Source organism: Gymnodraco acuticeps, unplaced genomic scaffold (assembly GCF_902827175.1).
Source record: "Gymnodraco acuticeps unplaced genomic scaffold, fGymAcu1.1, whole genome shotgun sequence".
Lineage (NCBI taxonomy): Eukaryota > Metazoa > Chordata > Actinopteri > Perciformes > Bathydraconidae > Gymnodraco > Gymnodraco acuticeps.
Genome location: NW_022990152.1, coordinates 808486 through 829416, shown reverse-complemented (window position 1 = coordinate 829416; position 20931 = coordinate 808486). Strand labels below are relative to the sequence as shown.

The window sequence follows — 20931 nt, the reverse complement described above, 5'->3', positions numbered from 1 at the left end:
GGCGTCCATATGTGTGTTTGAATCTGCATTTACTGTCCACTTGCTTTGTGCAGAGTGTGTGTCTGGCTGAGTTGCTGCAGAGACATAGCAGCACGATCACTGCAGTGTCCTTAAGAGTCAGAGAGGGGAATACCCATACTCGATCTGGCCAGCTCCCAAAAATGTCCCATGCTTTATCTCGGAGTTAGGGGGGGGGGTCGAGGAGAGGCCTCTATTTCTGTCCTTTGTTTATGTAAGGAGTGGCAGTATGGTGTTAGGAGAGCAGAGGAGTCTGGGAATGTTGGGGATATATAGCTTGGGAATAATATTCTCATCTGTGGTATGCACTGTATATATAGCGTGGGATAAGAGATTAATCTTTAATGGGAAAAACGTTTCAATTGATTGATAGCAGACCATAACACATATATTTAATTAACAATGACATAAGACAGACCACGTTTCAGAAGCTGGAAGCACCAAATGGCTGAGGGTTGTGTCAGGTTAAAACAATTATAATGGTACCACATATTGTATTTCAAGATCTGGGTACAAAGGCATAGAAATCAGATATTCTTTGGACTAGGGAAATGTGGTCGATATATGCTTTAAAAGTTTTGAGCACCAAAACCAGCCCTTAAAGGGGACCTATTATGCAAAATCCACTTCTTCATGTTTCTTCTCCATCATCATGTGAAGAGACTGAAAGTTTCAAGAGAAAAGATTCTCTCTCTTTTTGATCCATTTCTATAAAAACCTGTCTGAAAATGAGCTGATCAGATTTTGGCCACTTTATGATGTCATAACGATGTTATCAGCAACCAAGGTAACCCCCCCCCCCCCCTCTTATCACCTGAACCTCCTCCTAGAGCACCATTGAGTTCTTTGTAACCAAATGTCTCTCAGAGGGGCGTGGGGAGGGGCTCCTTATTTTCATCTAAAGTAACACACAGAGAATCAGCACTTTGGAAACAGGGCTGAAACAGAGGGGATTATGGGTAATTCTGTTTGGTGTTTGGAGCCAATCAGAGACATGTTCTGTATCTGAGACCTATAATAGATTGATGAAAAACAGTATAATAGGGGACCTTTTAATGTGTCAATTTGTATTGTACTTTACATTCTGTGTTTCTGTCCATCACGTGTCCACTTCCTTTTGTTCATTGTTATTTGGTAGTGTGTTATAAGTGTAGTGTATATTCACCTCGTTTAATCTCTCCACAGGGACGACATGTCAAGACTGGACAGCTGGCTGCCATCAAAGTCATGGACGTCACGGAGGTAAGGCTGAACAACATATTGCTCTGATTTGAACCCATGTGCAGGAGTAGTGTTGATAGCAAACAAACTCAAAACAAGGTTCTTGTGTAACACAGTTCTTGTGCATACGATAGTCTGGTTATTATTTAAATCAGGAGACATTCCATTGGATCTGACGTCTACATGCTTTTGAGCTTACAGAGGAGAAATGCCATGCTCTGTAATGAGTCTTCCCCCCCCCATAATAAACAGCAGGGGTGGGGTGGGGTGGGGGCAACAGGATGCTTATTGAGTGAAGTACGTCATTATGCTGCCCTCAGCTGTGGGAGGTCCCGTCATCCGTGCAGATGAGAGAACGCACTCAACCACACATGCAGAAACACAAAGCAGGAGGTTTCAGAGTTGCAGCGAAGGCCAACAACCCACACACACACACACACACGTACATAATAATGATTTGTAATCATAGACACACAAATAACAAGCTGTTGCGGTGAATGAGTTGTTCATCATCCTCCCTGCGGTCATCATCTTCATCGCCCTCATGCATCACTTCCTTTAGAAAGACACTTTTTCTCTTGACATATATTATTACCATGTTTTAGCAAAAGACATTACACCAATATATAACCCTCCGAAGGGCACACAATAAATACATTCAACAAAGTTACTATAGCAAAATGAATACAGACACAGATGTTGACAGTAAACAATCATTCAAAGGAGAACGAACTGATATTCAGAGCCACGGATAGAAGCTGCGCCCCGACTCGCCGGCGGCCACTCCTCCCCTGAGCCGACGTCACGCTGAGTCACGAGTGACACACTGATTTGTTATCATGTGTTCCCGGTATATTGCACTGCCCAGGTGTGTCTTCTAGACATGTAGTATCTTATGAATCATTTCTATTGCATGGGAATGCTTTTCTCGTAAAGCCCACTGAGGCGGAACCTGTTTCACTACATGTTGTCTTGAAATAATGAACGTTGTGTGGGTGTGTGGCTTTAACTCTTGCTTGTGCCGTACATGTTCTAGACATTTGTCTGCATCGTTAAACTGATAAAGCAGATGTACCTATTTTTAGGTCAGCGTGACTTCACCTACCTGACACTTTTGTTGCCCAATAATTCATTGCGAAAATGTAGTTTTAGACAATTTTAGCTATGAATAAATTGAAAATATATCAATTTCTCCTATAATGAAAATACTTCCTTATTTTAGCCCTACATCCATGTTCCACTAAATAAAAGTAAGTGCCTGGATAGAATATATTCTTACAGATAATGCAGTAAGTAATATCCAAACCACATACAGTTTTGGACTTATCTTTATTTTAACCGCGCTCTAAATATTTCTTCATTACCTGATTGGCGCAGTGTGTGTTAGTCTTCTTTCACTCTGACCCTGAGTCACTCTGACCCACATTATCAAATCCCAAACACTCCTCTTCTGGGCTGACAAATACCCTCACAGCTCAAAACCAATTTCTTTCTACTTTAGATTTGTCTTATTTAATACTAATAACATTTCAAATCTTCTGGTAGAAAGTTGACTGGACAGATTGGGACCCTGCCTTTAAACACATCTTAAACATCCTATATTTGTTTTGTATATTCTGCTTTCCTCACATCTCAGAATGTATTAAGAACATGGCTACTTATCTTACCTTTTTATTATATCCCCTTCAGGCATATGATAATGTCTGGATATTAGTGTGACCTAGTACTACAGATGAATAATTCCTTTTGTGTGTGTAATGTATATTCAGATATAGTTAGCCGTCATATCCTCCACTCCTCTATCTCTCTCACATCCCCATATGATTGAGTCAGTCTCGGCCTCACCGTGCGACTTGTGGCAGCGAAGCTTTCACAGTCGGGTGTGTGATAATCCAACAGCTGCACGGCAGAGAGGGGGTAGATGGGAGAGGAGGGAGGGAGGGGGTGCGCACAACAGAAAGGCTTACGTCAACTCAAACGAGTCATGCAGCAGCATGGCCGCCTTCACAGACAGCCAACTGCCATTTTGCTATAGGTGATGCACAGCGCACAGTTTAGCAATAACACACTTAGCATCACCTTCCTTTCTATTCAATAACATCACTGCTAATATAAAGAGGCACACCTTGTCTGCAGGGATGATGCTGTCCATCCCCCCTCCTCCCACTGTACTCTGAGCGGCGATGCGACCGTGAAGCAGAGCGGGCTGACCCCTGCATGTGTTCAATTAGTGCGTCACTGTTAATCATTGTCACGTTGCTATTGGGTGCAAGCAGGGAGAGCTCACTGCAGCTAGCTCTGACCTTTTATTCAAGAGCAGGTTCGCTAATAATATTCAAAATCACTTTACAGCAGAATTAAAGCAACATCTGGGAGTGGATATAGCTTTTCTTAAACGTATAGATGTCCCTATGGTGTCTACAGCTTTCAAAGGATGTGTTTGGTTTTTAAAAGGCATCCATTTTTGGTTGATTAATAATAATTTATTCAGCGATCCTAAACCCACTTTGCATAATATTTATTGTGTTTTTGGCTTTTATTTTTCACAAGTTTCATTGATAACGCTTTAGTGTATTGTGATCAAACTATTGCAACTATTTTGTACGTTTTTATTTTCATTAATTAATGACTATTTATATTTGTTATTATTTATTTGTGTGCAGAGGCAGGATTCCTAGCTCTCTACGCAGCTATAAGCAAGTGTACTCAGGATGTGTGCCTGATGCTAATGGCCTGCCATCGATCTAATGTATATTTAGTAGTTCTCTTAACGAAGGATTACTGATAATGGCTACTGTTCACATCAACTCACATTGAGACTCGCTCATGCATCATTAATCCCTAAACAAAGGAATCGTTTGCCAGTAGACGGACGACTCCTGCTGCATTGTTATAAAGCAGAGTCCCAGATATTAGATGGACGAGGCCTGGCTGAAGTGAAACCACGGGGCGTTGTCACATATCTTGACACCGTGCAACGACCCTCGGTATGAAAGTGAATTGATTTGGATCCGAAATTAAATGGCCAAATGATGATTTAAAGTCCCGCACAGTAGGGCTGCACGATTTGGGGAAATAATGCGATTTTTCTGACAGATATTGCGATTCGCGATATTTTTTGTTTTTAAGCGACCCAACGGAAGTTTATTGTAAAATGCGGCCATATCTCCGGCTAGGAAGGTCGCATCAACGTGCTCCCGTCTCTAGCACCCGAGCTACGAGTGAAAGAACTAAACTTACATGAAACTTCCGTTGGGTTGCTTTAAAGTCAAGCTTCAGTTTAACATTCACCCTGTAATAGAAACATGTGATGGAGCATTACTAACCTGACCCAGATGGTTTCACCAAACCAGCTAGGAAAGCTCCATTGGAAGCCATTTGGAAAATACTTGGCAGGTGATTGGATCAATCTGTCTATCACCTTCTATCATGGGCCACTTCTGATTGGTTAACAATGGCTGGTACATGTGGAGCACAGCACTTCTGATTGGTGTGGATGACTGACACACAAGAAGTGTTAAAATAGCAGGCTTTCCGATTTGATAATCACATAATTTAAAATCGCATTTTCGATTTAAAATCGATTAATCGTTCAGCCTTACCGAACAGTGATTATTTATAAATGTAGATTTTCCAGTGGAAGGACAAACCCCCTCTTGTCTGTTCCCCCCCTCTGTAACGTGTCGTTGTGTGTCTAGGATGAAGAGGAGGAAATTAAACTGGAGATCAATATGCTGAAGAAGTATTCCCACCACCGAAACATAGCCACCTACTACGGTGCTTTCATTAAGAAGAGCCCCCCGGGACACGATGACCAGCTCTGGGTAAGTCCTCAAATCCACTCCAGATATTAAGGCTCAGGCCGCAGTATGGGAAATATGTAGCGGCCATGATCGGTATCTTAATCTCCATGATCCATAACTTATCTACTGTGGTCTCCTTTAAATATTATTACGAGGGTCAAGTCATTATTCTTTTGGATTCTCTAGACGTATCTTCTGATGGTTGTTTTTTATTGTAGTTGGTGATGGAGTTCTGTGGAGCTGGTTCCATCACAGACCTGGTGAAGAACACGAAGGGGAACCAGCTGAAGGAAGACTGGATCGCCTACATCTCCAGAGAGATCCTTAGGGTGAGTGCATCCTCCTCTCCTCTCCTCCTCTCCTCTTTCCTCTTCCTCACTCGTTTCCTCCCCTTTCTCCACCTCAGGGTCTGGCCCACCTTCACGCCCACCACGTCATCCACCGTGACATCAAGGGTCAAAACGTCCTGTTGACTGAGAATGCAGAAGTGAAACTGGGTAAGTGGCAGGCTCTAAATGTTTCCCTTCCTTTCCTCTCATCTGTGCACAGCACCTTGTTGACTGTCATGTCTTTCTGTAGTGGACTTTGGTGTCAGTGCTCAGCTGGATCGGACCGTGGGGAGGAGGAACACCTTCATCGGGACGCCTTACTGGATGGCCCCTGAGGTCATCGCTTGTGACGAGAACCCAGACGCGACATACGACTACAGAGTAAGAGCCTCAACACCCAAAACTCGACATCAGAGCTGCAACGAGTACATTTTCATATGGCAGGAAATGGTGTTTCCAGCTTCCCAAATATGGACTTGCTGCTTTTCTTATATCATATGAAGCTTTATTTACTAGGTATACTGTTTTGGACTTACTCATGATGTGCATTTGAATCTATATTGAAAATAAAAACTATTTTACAGCTTGACTTGACATTGAACACTTGATTTGTACGTGTGCTTGCTGCAGTTTTGCTTAATTTGCGCCTCCTTGTCTCGCAGAGTGATCTGTGGTCTACTGGTATCACAGCTATTGAAATGGCTGAAGGAGCGCCACGTGAGTACCTGTTATTTCCTAATATTAGTTTGGTGTCGGTCACATTTTGTATTGATGTTCTGTATTTGTTCGTCTTCTTCCAGCACTTTGCGACATGCACCCAATGCGTGCGCTCTTCCTCATTCCAAGAAACCCTCCCCCCAGGCTCAAGTCTAAAAAATGGTAGGTAAACACCCAGAAGATGTGGTTTGTTATTCATTTACATCCTTTCCAATCCTCATTGCACCCATAAAATCCTCACACACAAGGTTTGAATCAGATTTTATGTATAGATTTCCTACTTGGCCTCTCCATTTGTACTCTTGTGCATTTAGATGTTATCTCTGACCTCAGCCCAGGCAGCTACAGAGGCTTGAATCCAGAGCTTGTGCTCTGCTGCTGAGTTGAACATCTGAGGCTCAGCCTCTCCTGGCACGCACTGCAGCGCTGCTCTGGACGCACTGCAGACACAAGGTTTCTTTAGCTAGCACTAGATCTAAGATGAACTACTTCCTGTTTTTACAGACAAATGTAGCCTGGCTTTGCTTTTACATTAATATAATCCTGTGTTGCATTAAAAATACTTTATTTAGCTTTAAGGTGATTTGATTTCTTAAATGGTTTCATTAAAACCCTTTAATGGCAGCAGGTGCAATTGTGATGAGAATTGGATTGCAGTGCTGCACCCCGTATGTCAGTGTTTTCATGGTATACATGTGACCGATGCTACCTGTCCACATGTATAAGCCTCAATGTTTCAGAGACATGGAGGGAAGATGTGTTGCTAGGGCTGATGGGTAATCTGTAATCTCAAGCTTGTTTGCAGGAGTGTCCGTTTTACTTAGCATCCCTGGATGTGCTCCATGCTTTCGTGGCTGAAGCATCTGTCTGGCAGCCGCTGTCTCCTTGTATCTGTCACCCGCTCGGTCCTGCATCGTTCCTCCCTGCTGACTCTCCTCCGCTCACTACAGGTCCAAAAAGTTCATCAGTTTCATCGAGGGCTCTCTGGTGAAGAACTACACGCAGCGGCCCCCCACAGAGCAGCTGCTGAAGCACCCCTTCATCCGAGACCAGCCCAACGAGAGGCAAGTCCGCATCCAGCTCAAAGACCACATCGACCGCACCAAGAAGAAGAGGGGGGAGAAAGGTGCGCCTGGCTCTTAACTTGTCTGCCTTTAGTTATCTCTTAAAGTGTCTGGTTCTAACTTGTTCCTTCTTGTACAGATGAGACAGAGTACGAGTACAGTGGCAGTGAGGAGGAGGAAGAGGATCCCCCAGAGCAGGAGGGAGAGCCCAGGTGAAAACAAAACAGGTTTACCTACTTATTAGAAGTCATACAATCTAACGCCACTGTCTTTAATCGATGCCATCTTTCCTCCTATCGTCTAGCTCCATTGTCAATCAGCCAGGGGAATCCACGCTGCGCCGCGACTTCATCCGCCTGCAGCAGGAGAACAAGGAGCGCTCAGAGGCGCTGCGCCGCCAGCAGCACCTCCAGGAGCAGCAGCTCCGAGAGCAGGAGGAGTACAAGCGCCAGCTGCTGGCCGAGAGGCAGAAACGCATCGAGCAGCAGAAGGAGCAGAGGAGGCGGCTGGAAGAGGTTGGATGATTTGATGACGTTTTTTTCTTCTGTTATGCAGCTCCAAGAGAAGAGACTGATCTGGGTGCTAAAGCATTTGTTGACATTATTGTCTTGTGGCTCCACAGCAACAGCGTCGCGAGCGCGAGATGAGGAGGCAGCAGGAGCGAGAGCAGCGCCGCCGCGAGCAGGAGGACAAGAGGCGTGTCGAGGAGATGGATCGTAGACGTAAAGAAGAGGAAGAGCGCCGGCGGGCTGACGACGAGAAGAGGAGGAACGATCGGGAACAGGTCAGTCTTATCATATGTGTGACCCGCTCTGTCGAAATCAGTCGGAAGTCGCAACGGCTCATTTCAAAATAAATGTAGATTTGCGTAAAAAACTATTTTTTCGGGGTTCGGTGTTTTGTTTGATTTTAAATAAACAAAGTCTTGGCTTTCAGAATATGAAATAAATGTTTGAAGCTTGTGAAGGGAAGACGACAGCTCTCCCTCGCACCCTGCTGTTCCGCAGCGCCCCCCCCCCCTCCGGCTGACATTATGAATGTAAGGCGTGTAGTCGTCATAGATAACACGGCAGGGTCCGTTACAGTTTGTTTTCATCTGATTTCAAATAAACAAAGTCTTGGCTTTCAGAATATTAAACTTGTTTCAGCAAATTCAGATGATAAATACAACTTTGAAGCTTCGGCATAATTACAAGCGGAGAACGGAGTAACTTAACGTCACAGCAGGCATAACAACAGCCGCTGTTTTCCCCGGGAAACAAACACAACACACACACACGTATACACACACACACACACTCGCGAGCTTCCCCCAGACCAGTAATCCAAACGAAAATATCTTCCCTCCGTAGTATTTTGATCATTTGCTAATAACCAATCAGATCGATGGATTCCAGAGAAGAGGAAACTTTAAAGGCCTTTTTCTCAAAATGATGACTCGGTGACAGTCATTATATAATGTGACATATGTTGCTTAATATTCGGAGAACAACAACAATCCTGATATCATTAGAAAGCTAGGAATCTCCTCTTTCCAACGGTGTATACGACTCAAAATGTGTCTTCGGGGTAACGCGACATTCGATAGAGCAGGTCACATTTGTACTTGTATTGTCTTTGATGTAGGCGGTAGAATGAACTAGTCCTGGTGAAAGTGAGAATGTTCATCAAAGTTCTTGTGCATTCGGGAAGCTGAGTGAGAGGATATATTGTTGCTACATTGAAGTGACAATGAGCCAAATTAGATGTTGATTGCTGGCTTAAAAGGCTCTTGTCTGTCCAGAAAGGAAGTTACAGAACGTGGAGCTGGACACCGTGTCTTTCCCTGAAATGTTACTCTCTAACCTGCTTTGCTCTGATTGACAGGATTACATCAGGCGCCAGCTGGAGGAGGAGCAGAGACACCTGGAGATGCTGCAGGAGCAGCTGCTGCGGGAACAGGCCATGCTGCTGGTCAGTCACACACACACACACACACACACACACACACACACACGCACACACACACACACGCACACACACACACACACACACACACACACACCTCATGCAGCCTGGTATAGTTATTTTAATATCTTTGGCTTTGTTGAGTCATCTTGTGATCGTGAAATTGGTAAATCGTTTATTTGAATACGAAATGTTGTGTAACGTTTCCTCTTTTTTTGTATTTTGCAAGTTGTCCGAATCAATTATTTGCTAAATGGTTGGAACTCCGAACTCCTCCTCTCTATTTTATACAATCTATTAGATTTATTCAGTTACAGTGTACCGTTAAAAGTGAGTTCCCGGTGTGTAAAATCTGCAATAAAACAGGCTGCCAAAGCCTGACTGTATAAATGTGTTTTAAGGAAAGCATTTAACAGTTGGCACAGGTTTGTCCGGCCGACAGCAGCTCTCTTCTCACCCCCTTGCATCGACCCCACGCTCTGCAACAGGAGTTCAAGTGGCGGGAGCTGGAGGAGCAGCGCAAGGCCGAGCGTCTCCACCAGCGGCTGCAGCAGGAGCAGGCCTACCTGCTGTCGCTGCAGCACCAACCCAACAAGACCAAGCCTCCACAGACCTCCACCCTGCCCCCTGACAGAGCCCTCCCCTCACCCCCTCACGCTCAGGTCCTCGACGCTGCTGTTTCCGTAGCAAAAGGCTCCTATGAGTCCTCCAGAGAACTTGACACAATCCCCTCAGACAAATCCCAGAGCACCGACTCAGATGAGACTTGTCCAAACCAGCTCTCAAACCCCCCCACTCCCTCTCAGACTGAACTCCCTGACTCTGAACCTCCCCAGGCAGAAAGTCTGGAGCCCGATAGGCCGGTCAGTCCTCCTCCTCAGCCAATCAGAGAGGTGAACCTCCTCCTCGGCTCTGCCTGCTCTTTCCAGCTTCTTCTTGCTTGTCTCCACACAGCCTCACTGACCAAGCAGCAGCAAATACTGGTTTCTTTTTGCACAAATAGTTGCATTTAATTGTCTTTTTTGAATGCTGTGGCGATAGTCCAGAGCAATTTGTTACAACATGGGTCCTCTCAGCCAGGCCCTTTGAATGAAACAATCGGGGGGGGGGGGGGGGAGATGGAGAATAGAAACCCACAGCAACCAGGCGTTTTGTGTCCTGAATAAAACGGAGCTGCTATCCTCCACCCTCTCTTGGCACTCGCACTGTTGCTAGTCTCCTTGACTACTAAAACCGTCTGGACGTCTGAATTTATACGTCTTCATTTTTACCTGAGCGAGAGAAAGATAAATAATTATTTAAAGTGGAAATCTAAGCAGGAGTCCCCCCCCAAAAATGCTGTATTACTTCCCACATAATTAATTGAAGCCACTTTTCATTAGACGTCCTTTCCCCTGCGTGGGTTTCCTCCTCCTCAGAATAAGGAGGTTTCAGGAGTTCTCCTGTGAATCTCTTCACTCTGTTCTGACTCCGTGTGTGGGCCGTTGCATGATGGTGGCTGAGGCCCAGACTAACATGCAGGACCCCATCACCAGAGCTGTTCCGTGTCATTAACAACCATCTTTCCCTCCTTTGATCCAACACAAGGATGTATCTGTTTGAAAGCGTCCTGTCTCCACCTCTACCTGTGTCTGTACGGCTGCCTTGATTGGGCTTCAAGCATGTTTAATGTGATATCCACAAAATGTTGGCGTTTGTCTGTGAAGGTTTCTGAGTATGAGAAAGACTATTAAGGTTCCTTACCCTGTCCTGTTGGATTCCCTCAGGCAGACGAGAGGTACCGTAAGAACATTCAGGGCTCCCCTCAGGTCGCCCCCCCTCCCAAGCAGCCCCCTCTGCCTCCCCGATCCTCTGAACCTTTCTCCAACGGCGGCCCCTCCTCCTCCGAGGCCGTGGCCATGCAACGACCCATGGAGCCTCAGGTAACTCCTCCTCTCCTCGCCTCCTCCACTTCCTCCCTCACTCCTGGGTTTCTGTACTAGGTTTTTTGGTCAATCAGCGAAGCAACAAGGACAAGAAGGGTTTTAAAGTGAATATGGAGACCCTTATATCTTCCTTCTGTGCTGAGTAGAACGTAATCTGCACTTACACTTATACCGAACTATCCTTTAAGCATTTGCATCAATTTAAATCCCAAACTATGAACCCCATCATCATGTCCTGTCGTGCTGTATGCATGTGTATTTATTACATATAAGCATGTTGGTGAAGATCCACACATCTCCCTTCATGTCTCACTGTGTTGTCTGCTTGTTCCACCTCCCCTTCCTCCTCCCCTCCTCCCCCCCTCCTCCCTCCATCAAAGGTCCAGTGGTCCCACCTGGCTGCGTTAAAAAGCAGCATCAGCGCCGCCCCCTCTCCTCCTCTTCCTCCTCCTCCTCCGCCCGTGACGGTCTCTCGCTCGCAGTCCTTCAGCGAGCCCGCCGGCGTGAACTCTAGCTTTGCACAACTCCAGCTGCGCTCCCAGGACCCCCAGCAGCACCCATCGCCCGCACGCACTGACCCCCAGCCCCAACCTCCCCTCCACCACCCTCAGGGTCTTAGTAGGGCCGAACCCCAGGTCAGCGGAGAGGAAGTTCCTCCCAAGGTAAGGAGCTGATGAGGGACCCCTTACCCCCCGTCCCTTTCCTGCCTTCCTCCACCTCCATTCACCTCCTCTCATGATGTCTGTGTGTTTGCCTTGATGTTTCTGCCTCATCTCGAACATCAGCTAGACATTCTCCATATTTGGGCGTATAAAGCATATTCAAAATCCGGTGTTGATTTAACTTGATATATAAAAGAAAATAACCTCCAACCTACGCTTGTTCTAAAAAAATATATGGGGACTCTAGAGGTTCAGATTCCTCTAAATGCTCAGTTGCGGTTGATTTGATGTTGCAGTGGATATGTCTCTTGTCTCTCACTTGTTTTCTCATATGCCACTTCATGAGGATGTTTGAATCTGTTTGCTCCAGGTACCAGTAAGGACCACCTCCAGGTCTCCAGTGCTGTCGCGCCGAGAGTCCCCTCTGCCCCAGCAGCCCGGGATCGCTGCCGGACCGAGGATCGCTGCAGGGTGAGCTGAGAGACCTCTGGATTTGATAGGATCGTCTCATTTGGGTTGTGTGTTAGTGTTAATGTGGTGTCGTTCCGTGTCAGTAGTGTGGAGCAGCGGCCTCTGTGGGACCGGGTGGAGAAGCTGCAGCCGCGACCCGGCAGCGGCAGCTCCTCCGGATCCTCCAACTCCAGCTCTCAGGCCAGCCCTGGGGACCGCTTCAGGCCACGCTGTGAGTCCCCTGGTACTGTACTTTCACTGCCTATTAGCACATTACCATTATTACTGTAATAACACCATTACCATTCTGTGCTCCCCGCTCCGGTACGCTTTTCTGCTGTTTCTATTCAGCCGATTAAAGATGGCTTCAGAGCCAGCTCTCCCTGCCAAACTCTGTCTCCCCTCACTAACTCCACTTCCTTTTGTTCTCTCAAAGCTTCCTCCAAATCTGAAGGATCGCCTCTCCAGCGGCCTGAAAATGTTCCAAAGAAACCAGATGAAAAGAACCTGGCCAGGCCGACTCGACCAGCTGTAAGTCCCGTTTCTAAAGTGCCGGTTAAACTTGTTTGATGCTGAATAGGTGAAAACGGTTTTGTGTTTTTCTCTTATGTTCCACTACTCTAATTATTCAACCACCTGGTGAATCCAATGGTTGTTGGGGAACCTTAGGGTGATGCGGTAAGCCAGTTACATGAGATTACATAACCACACCTTTGCGATGCTTGCACCATTGCCCCTCTCATTGCATTATATGATAATGGCCTTTTCTCCTTGGATGGTTGCGATCTTCCCTGCCTGTGATCTATTGCCTCCTGCTGGCGTCTTTCCTCTTGCCTGCACAGTTCCTTATCACTTTATTGCTTGTCCACACACGGCAGTAAAAGAGTTAACCCTCTGCCGCAGCTTCCTGATTTGAATGCAAACCCACTCCTCCTGTTTCCTTGCTCCTGCCAGAATTGCTCCTAATCTCACCTGGTTTGTTGTGCGATAAACTGTGTCACACTCTTTGTTGAGCATGTCTGGGAAGTGTCCTTCCTCCCTTTTCTCTCTCGCCCCTGACCTTACAAGATTCCATTATTAAAAATCTGCAAGGAATAAGCAGAGGGCAACAAAACATTGACTTTAACGGGTACAAAACTAATGACTGAATAAGAAACAATTCAATTATGATCTGATGACATGATTTCCAAAACATAACTTAATTCTCGACTAACGGGAGGAACAAGGTTTTAAGATGAGATGTTGGCCTATTTATGAAACTTGCTGACTCAAGGACAGGTGTTTAGTTGGAGGAAAATGTACTGCCTGACCAAAATAGGTTTGCAAAATCACCTAAGACTGCAAAATATTCTTCTATAAGTACCCAGAGACCTGAGACTGTAGGTATATTTAAGTTTAATAGAAAGTAAGGTGTATATAAGTAAGGAGGGATGACTTTAAAACTTCAGATTGTCTAGAAATCAAGAGCTACAAAATAAGGATTGTAAGCATTCTAGACAAAGAGTCTCTCCTAAGACTTCCTCACTGTTCCTCTCAGGATCTGACAGCTCTTGCCAAGGAGCTTCGAGCAGTGGACGACCCGAGGCCTCCCCACAAGGTCACCGACTATTCCTCCTCCAGCGAGGACTCGGGCACCACCGACGAGGAAGACGATGAGGAGGTGGACCAGGAGGCGGGAGAGGAGTCCACCTCAGGACCCGAGGACTCCAGGGCTGGGTGGGTGGAGCTGTGTTTGTGTGTCGACGTTATTACTGTCCGCTGCTTTCGTCTTTCATTGATTTCAGCAATGAGATATTCCAGATGATATTAAACATATTGCTCATAGACCGTATAATGAGTGTTGCATGGCTGTTAACGCTGGTCTGGTTATGGACGTCAGATTTTCCCATGGCTTCCGCAGGAGGATGAGCAACGGGGAGACGGAGTCGGCTAAGACGATGCTGGTGGAGGACTCGGAGAACGAGAAAGGCATGACGTCCTCCAAGGACGGCACGCTGGTCATCAGACAGGTAGGAGATAGATTGAACATCCGGATAGATGGTTGATAGAAATGTCATGTTCCTTTTTCTTTGTCCAGTTTCAGTGTTGTTTATCCGCTCATTCTCCACCATTACCTCTGTGTTCCTTTATATAACCTTTGTATGTTTTTATTCATCATACATTAAGAGACGGTATTCTAATACCTTGATATAGATTTTAGGTGACATACACAGCAAAGTTTAACTATTGTGAACGGGAGTAAATCATGACAGGAATTAGCATCTCCACCTGCTTGCTCGAGCCCAAAGTGTGCCTGTTCTTGCTTCCAGAGCACCGCTGACATTAAGCGGTTGGTCAATCTCTCCTCTTCCTCATCTTCCTCACCCTCGGCTGGTCACGTCCACGGCCAGCCCCAGACCCCCGGCCTCGCAGAGAAAAACGGCTTTGCCGGCCGCATTCACCACCTACCAGACCTTATCCAGCAGAGCCATCACTCCCCTTCCTCCACCACAACCATCCCTTCCTCCCCCTCCTCCTCTCCCTCCTTCCCCTCATCATCGAGCTATGCCAGTCCTGCCATGTCCCCACAGACCCCCCTGGACACGCTCACTGCCATGGAGGTATGTCGCCCTCACATCAGCGGAGCTAACAGCCGAGGAGTGGGCGCTCGTGGTGCAGGCGTTGATATTGGGATACTGGGTCTTGTTGACATGTTTTTACCTCAAACACCTCCATCTCCATCTCCAAGCCTGCACACACCTGCCGCCCAGTCCTCGGCTGTTGTTGGGAGCCTCTTTGCCTCTCCAGCCTGCCCCCTCCTGTTCCCTTCACTCTGGCTCTAATCTGCCCCCTTCTGGCTACATCCTTCTTCCCTCCTGCATTGCTCTGTCTGTGCTGCTGACTCTCCTGGTGGTAGAGCATGGTTACTGCACTAAACTGGAGCTGTGAACCACTAACAGTACTTTAACCATTTTCTTAGCGGTGTTGGGTGATGGCATGCCTGGTGTGATGGTAGTGGTGAGATGGGGCTTTATATTTGACTTGAACAAAGGTGCAAGCACACGCGACCTACTTGCAGAGCATTTACTTTTAACGCTTTATTTTAGATTAGCGCCTCTTCTGTGGTGTGACAACAACACTCTCTGGTGGTGGAATAACGACTCCTCTGTGCTTCAGTAGAGCAGCTCTCTCCTCTAACACTTCACAGCAGCCCGAACATTTTCTCATTTCCCTCACAACACGTTTCTTCTTGTCGCACATGTTGTTGTTGTTGTCTCGTTGGCTTCATAACAAATAACATAACTGCACGCCATCTTTCTCACTTGATTTGTTGTTAACTTGAATTGCAGTGTTGGCTATGTAGTCCCAGTGGTTCCCAGTTAGGCGGTTTTACGAGCCCCCAGAGGAGGAACTGTAACTCATGTGTGTAAAACTGAAAGGGCTCTTGTTATTGTAGTTAAATTCAACAGTTTTATCATTAACAAATCAATGTAACAATCACTTTTTGGATCAAATGCCTGATCTCTAACCAGCTGTTTCCTGCCTGGTTGTAAATTACTTTAATGATTAAATCCAGTTTCTCTACAATCATGAATTGTCGAACCTTTTCTAACTGTCCATAAATCTCTCTCAGTCGCAGTCAGAAAGCAACTCCATGTCCAAACACAAGTCTTCCTCTTCCTTCACTCCGTTCATCGACCCTCGTCTTCTCCAGATCTCTCCATCCAGCGGCAGCTCCCTCAACAACATCGGTACGTCAACAATAACCCAAGACAATCTGTTAAATACATGAAAATGTGTTTCCATTCAGGGAGTAAGGTAAATCAACTGAGTGAAGTTAAACCCACAGATAACAGCGGCATGCGTTCAAACCAAGCACCAGGTTGTTCATTAATATTTGAATACACAACGGCATCCAGCCTGACCTCTGTGTGCCCCCTCCAGCAGCATTTGGGCCTGATGGACGCCTGGCAGACCCGCTGAAGGCCGACCCGTCCCGTAAAGGCTCCGTTGTCAACGTCAACCCGGTCAACACGCGCCCGCCCAGCGACACGCCGGAGATCCGCAAGTACAAGAAGAGGTTCAACTCTGAGATCCTGTGTGCTGCTCTCTGGGGTGAGTGCAGGGTTTATAAACATGCCCCTGTCAGGGACTCAGAAACACCTCCGTAGGGCCATGGCATTTTAAATCTCACTATTATACGCTTGTCTGTCCGTGTTCCAGGAGTGAACCTGCTGGTGGGGACAGAGAGCGGTCTGATGCTGCTGGACCGGAGCGGACAGGGGAAGGTCTACCCTCTGATCAACAGGAGACGCATCCAGCAGATGGACGTCCTGGAGGGACTCAATGTCCTGGTCACTATATCAGGTACAGTGCATGTGCTGTCTGGACACTAATCCATATTTGTTTGCCTACATTGCAGTGGAAACAATATTTCTTTCTCTCAATCAAACTCCACTTCCTGCAGGTAAAAAGAACAAGCTGAGAGTGTACTACCTGTCGTGGCTGAGGAACAAGATTTTGCACAACGACCCCGAGGTGGAGAAGAAGCAGGGCTGGGTGAATGTGGGCGAGCTGGAGGGCTGCGTCCACTACAAAGTCGGTAAGTCTGTCAACCTTCCTGAAGAGGGTACAGCTGACCAAGATTTGCACCAAAAAAAAACTCACAAATGACTCCTTTTTGTCTGCAGTGAAGTATGAGAGGATTAAGTTCTTGGTGCTGGCTCTGAAGAACGCTGTGGAGGTGTACGCCTGGGCCCCCAAACCCTACCACAAGTTCATGGCGTTTAAGGTAAGCATTGCTCTTCTGCAGGTATCATTCAGCCGAAGAAAGATGCAAGTTGACTGACTTTATTTTCTCTGTGTTTTAGTCTTTTGGTGATCTGGTGCACAAGCCTCTGCTGGTGGACCTGACTGTGGAGGAAGGTCAGAGGTTAAAGGTCATCTACGGCTCCTGTTCTGGCTTCCATGCTGTGGATGTGGACTCTGGTGCCGTCTACGACATCTACCTGCCCACACATGTAGGCACCGAGCGCAGTCTGGCCATAGCGTGTTTTGAATCGCTCTCTACACACCTAACCCTTCCTCCTTTTCCCCTCCAGATCCAGACCAGCATTCAGTGCCATGCCATCATCATCCTGCCCAACACGGACGGCATCGAGCTGCTGGTGTGCTACGAGGACGAGGGCGTCTACGTCAACACCTACGGCCGCATCACCAAGGACGTGGTGCTGCAGTGGGGAGAAATGCCAACTTCAGTGGGTGAGTGGGGCAAAAAAAGGGATCTTAAACTATTCTTAATTTCTAGTTTGATGTCCTTGTTCAACATGTATTTCCAACTCCAATGTCCTGTGTTCTCTCACAGCCTACATTAGGTCAAACCAGATCATGGGCTGGGGTGAGAAGGCCATAGAGATCCGCTCCGTAGAGACGGGTCACCTGGACGGCGTCTTCATGCACAAGAGAGCCCAGAGACTCAAGTTCCTGTGTGAGAGGAACGACAAGGTGAGGACTCAGCTATCCCATCCTCACTGCCCGCTGTTTCTCTAAAGGCTCAGACTATCTTAACAGATGTTCTCTTTGTCGCAGGTCTTCTTTGCCTCTGTGCGCACTGGAGGTGCCAGCCAGGTGTATTTCATGACCCTGGGTCGCTCCTCCCTCATGAGCTGGTAGTCGATATTTCCAGCATGACGACCACAGCTAGGCAGTGACAAACAGATGACGATTGTGACCATGACCAACGACGACGAAGAAGAAGAGAACCGCCTCGACGGAGGGAACAGCTTCCTCTCGCTTGCTCGGGCAAACAAACCAACGGATTGGACTGTAATCATGACAAGACGCTAGGGACGGGTGTGTGTGTTTTGAGGGCGTTTTCTGTTAGTTTAACTATATGACACCTACAGAAGCCCCCACGAGCCACCAGGTTTACCCTCACCCTCCCTTTGAGCCGATCCCCTCCCCCTCGTCCCCTGCAGGGCGTGGGATCTGTTGCCTGTTGATGGTAAATCTTTATGTGTCATAGTAAAACTTTGCATCGTGTACGTGTGTGTGAATGGAGGAAACACTGAGCATGAGAATGACTGAAGGGACGATGAGCGCGGCCGTTACTGTATCGAAGGTTCTTTCTGCGCCGTTAGTAGCTGTGTTTAGTCCTGGTTCTGTTCAGGTGAAACTACTCCCACCACCACGGTAGATTTCCACGTCAAGCATGTCATTTCACTCTACTTCACAGCCACATTAATAACGCTTGACCTGTAAATCTGCCTCTGTATCTTCACTTTTTTTGCCTTCTCTTCCTTAAAGTGAAGATTTTTTTAAGGGACCTTCTTGATATATCCATTGAATACAGGGTACTGGATATCAACGTGTACATACTAACTACATCCACCTTGTAGTCTTCAGACTCTCCCAGGTTTTACAGACACTATCTCGACTTTTACCACATTGCCTCAGTAGGTTATGTTGGACAGAAAAACAGAATTAGCCCTGTTTATGACAGCATGTTGCGTTGGTGTTAAATTAGCTCCAGTTTTTCATACACTGTATATTTTGTATGTGGCTCGCTGCACATAAATAAAGCGTGAGAATCAAGACACACCCATAGATGAGTTTTAAAGGAGAAACCCACCTATATCAGCTCAACTGGAAGAAAACGCAACCAAAAACCACAAATGGACCCAGAAATATGAGATGCATTACCAAAAGCTGTTGGGTGGATTTTCCCTTTAACATCAGTCATAAGTAGGGCTAGGATAAACTGTGAATTAGACATGCAGATTAAGCAAGTGGCCATTAAGGTAGCATGGAGGCCAGTGGGCAGAAGTGACGCTAAGGGAATGAAGGCATTCGATCTCGAGGGCTGAGAAGAAGATTTTGAATATCACACTCTACAAAAAAAAGGGGGAGGAAATCAGGATCAGCTGATTGTCCTCCATCTGCACGACGTTTGAATTTCACAAAGGAGACTTTGGCTTAATGTTCAGGATCTCCAGCTGAGTAAAACGGCTCTGCAGCTTTTGACAAGTTAAATAAAGATGTTTGGATTTTATGTACTGTAGAAACACTTTCATGTGATTAAATATTGGACCTCTTTTTGCCATTTTAGGCTTCAGACAGGAGAGTCCAACACTTTAACTGGATCATTACTGTTTCCCAGAATTGAATAAACCTTCATTTGACCTTCTCATCCTCTAACAACAAGGAACGACTTGTGTGTCACTTCCTGTTCAAATATAGAATCCATCCTGCAAGCTGTGTGTATGTATGAATGAGAAAACTATATAACGAGACTCATGGACCCCCTTTCTTCACCCACTTTTTTGACCCCGCTCTCAGTAAAGGTGGTGCCTTCACTGTCCAAGGTGGGACGTGCTGAGAGCTGCAGAACATGAGATGCTTTCACTGTCCCCATCCTCTGTGAAAAACAAACAAGTCACGTTCTAATAGCAGTGTTACAAAACCACTTCAGGCGGCGTGAACTAAGCGGCATATTTTTAACTCTGACTTAGTTTTTAGTCTTGTTTCTGCAAATTTTATTATGTAACCCTTCAGATAAGTATGCGACTGCAGTGGTTTTTAAATTGTAATGCACACCTTATGTTGAAAATGTTTACAGAAGCAATTGTTTTGTTAAACCAATGTGCATCGATATGAATATTTATGGTTTATTTTGAGGGCCGTTTCTCCCTGTTTTGTATTTTGTATTATTCCCTTTTTGTACTATCATTTAGACGTTTGTGTACAGGAATGATCAACTATTCGCTCACCTTCTGGATTACACAAATCTGAAGTGGGATTTCACTGATTACTTTACACCGTGCACAGTGGGCCCCTGGCTGTGTGGCAGCGTGGATCAAATGTTTTCTACCACCCAGGTGCCAGGTGACATGTCTCCCCCCCTCAAACGTCTCTCTGCCATGCCTCTCTAATTTATGTCCTCTCTGTGTGTACTATGGGAATTACTGTATTTTCCTGAAGGTCTTTTTTTCCATTGAATAAAATCAGAAGTAATTTACAGTGTGGTGTCGTTCTTTAAAAAAAAAAAACACAATTACAAGGAAAAGTCCTGTGTTCAAATTAAAGATGTAACTTTAAAGTAGTGTTGCGACGGTTGCGACCCCTCCCTCACTGCTCTGTGTGTCAGTCAGGGAGGGTCTAGTCAAAGTGGGGACACCTGTGAGAGTCTCCACAGAGGTTACAATGCAGGCCTCAACCCTCAATGTCTCTTTTCTGTTCCAGGAGCAGCTCGGTTCGTCACACAAGCACACACACCTTATATTCACCCTTACCTTGATCCCTTTAACTCTAATGTATGCCTTTGTGTTTTTTGTATTATTATTCCTTTTGACTTTGGGGTTAAATAAGTACATCATTTATTTTGCATTTGAAATTAGAATTTGTGAACTACTTAACTAAAGCTTTCAGTAATGTACAAACCTTATTTGATTATTTTTCTAGTGTGAAGTCGATTTAACCTTATTAATTAACCTATTTCTTAGCATGTCAATATTACCCTTCTATAAAACAACTTCGAGTGTAAAGGTAGAGTTAAAACATATGAAAGCTCCTATTAACACTGCATTATCAAAATTGGTCCTGAAAATATTTTGAAAAGCGACTTACTGCAAGGAAAAACTGTCCTCTATTTAAATGTAAGTACCGTATTTGACCAGCAGAGGGCGCCATTATGCAGCCAATCCTACTTAATATTGCTTCCTAATTTCTTGCCACATTAGTAAAGTTAGCCTTCATACTCCACTATATAGTTTCCTCTTTTTGCCAAACTATTATCCTCAAGTCTTTAAGAGACATGA

The 20931-nt window shown here is 45.9% G+C and overlaps 1 protein-coding gene across 24 annotated transcripts in view; it reads left to right on the top strand.

The window, feature by feature from the left end:
• LOC117546888 (mitogen-activated protein kinase kinase kinase kinase 4-like) overlaps nt 1-20134 on the top strand; it is a 29610-nt gene extending 9476 nt beyond the window's left edge. Inside the window, exons 3-33 of one of the 24 annotated variants that reach the window (XM_034217272.1) lie at nt 1204-1260; nt 4938-5063; nt 5261-5371; nt 5449-5539; nt 5622-5752; nt 6034-6088; nt 6172-6250; nt 7039-7214; nt 7292-7364; nt 7457-7667; nt 7775-7936; nt 9019-9105; nt 9516-9992; nt 10866-11021; nt 11405-11686; nt 12057-12157; nt 12241-12380; nt 12573-12667; nt 12806-12814; nt 13674-13852; nt 14016-14145; nt 14446-14736; nt 15750-15867; nt 16061-16231; nt 16340-16483; nt 16584-16718; nt 16807-16907; nt 16987-17136; nt 17218-17377; nt 17481-17620; nt 17705-20134. In XM_034217272.1, the coding sequence (XP_034073163.1) occupies nt 1204-1260; nt 4938-5063; nt 5261-5371; nt 5449-5539; nt 5622-5752; nt 6034-6088; nt 6172-6250; nt 7039-7214; nt 7292-7364; nt 7457-7667; nt 7775-7936; nt 9019-9105; nt 9516-9992; nt 10866-11021; nt 11405-11686; nt 12057-12157; nt 12241-12380; nt 12573-12667; nt 12806-12814; nt 13674-13852; nt 14016-14145; nt 14446-14736; nt 15750-15867; nt 16061-16231; nt 16340-16483; nt 16584-16718; nt 16807-16907; nt 16987-17136; nt 17218-17377; nt 17481-17620; nt 17705-17788 (4422 nt within the window). In that variant the 3' untranslated portion in view covers nt 17789-20134. Of the gene's footprint in view, nt 1-1203; nt 1261-4937; nt 5064-5260; nt 5372-5448; nt 5540-5621; nt 5753-6033; nt 6089-6171; nt 6251-7038; nt 7215-7291; nt 7365-7456; nt 7668-7774; nt 7937-9018; nt 9106-9515; nt 9993-10865; nt 11022-11404; nt 11687-12056; nt 12158-12240; nt 12381-12572; nt 12668-12805; nt 12815-13673; nt 13853-14015; nt 14146-14445; nt 14737-15749; nt 15924-16060; nt 16232-16339; nt 16484-16583; nt 16719-16806; nt 16908-16986; nt 17137-17217; nt 17378-17480; nt 17621-17704 lie in introns of those variants that run through there. The other 23 variants (XM_034217254.1, XM_034217248.1, XM_034217253.1 and 20 more) reach the window with 23 other exon arrangements.
• The last annotated feature ends 797 nt before the right edge of the window (nt 20135-20931 follow it).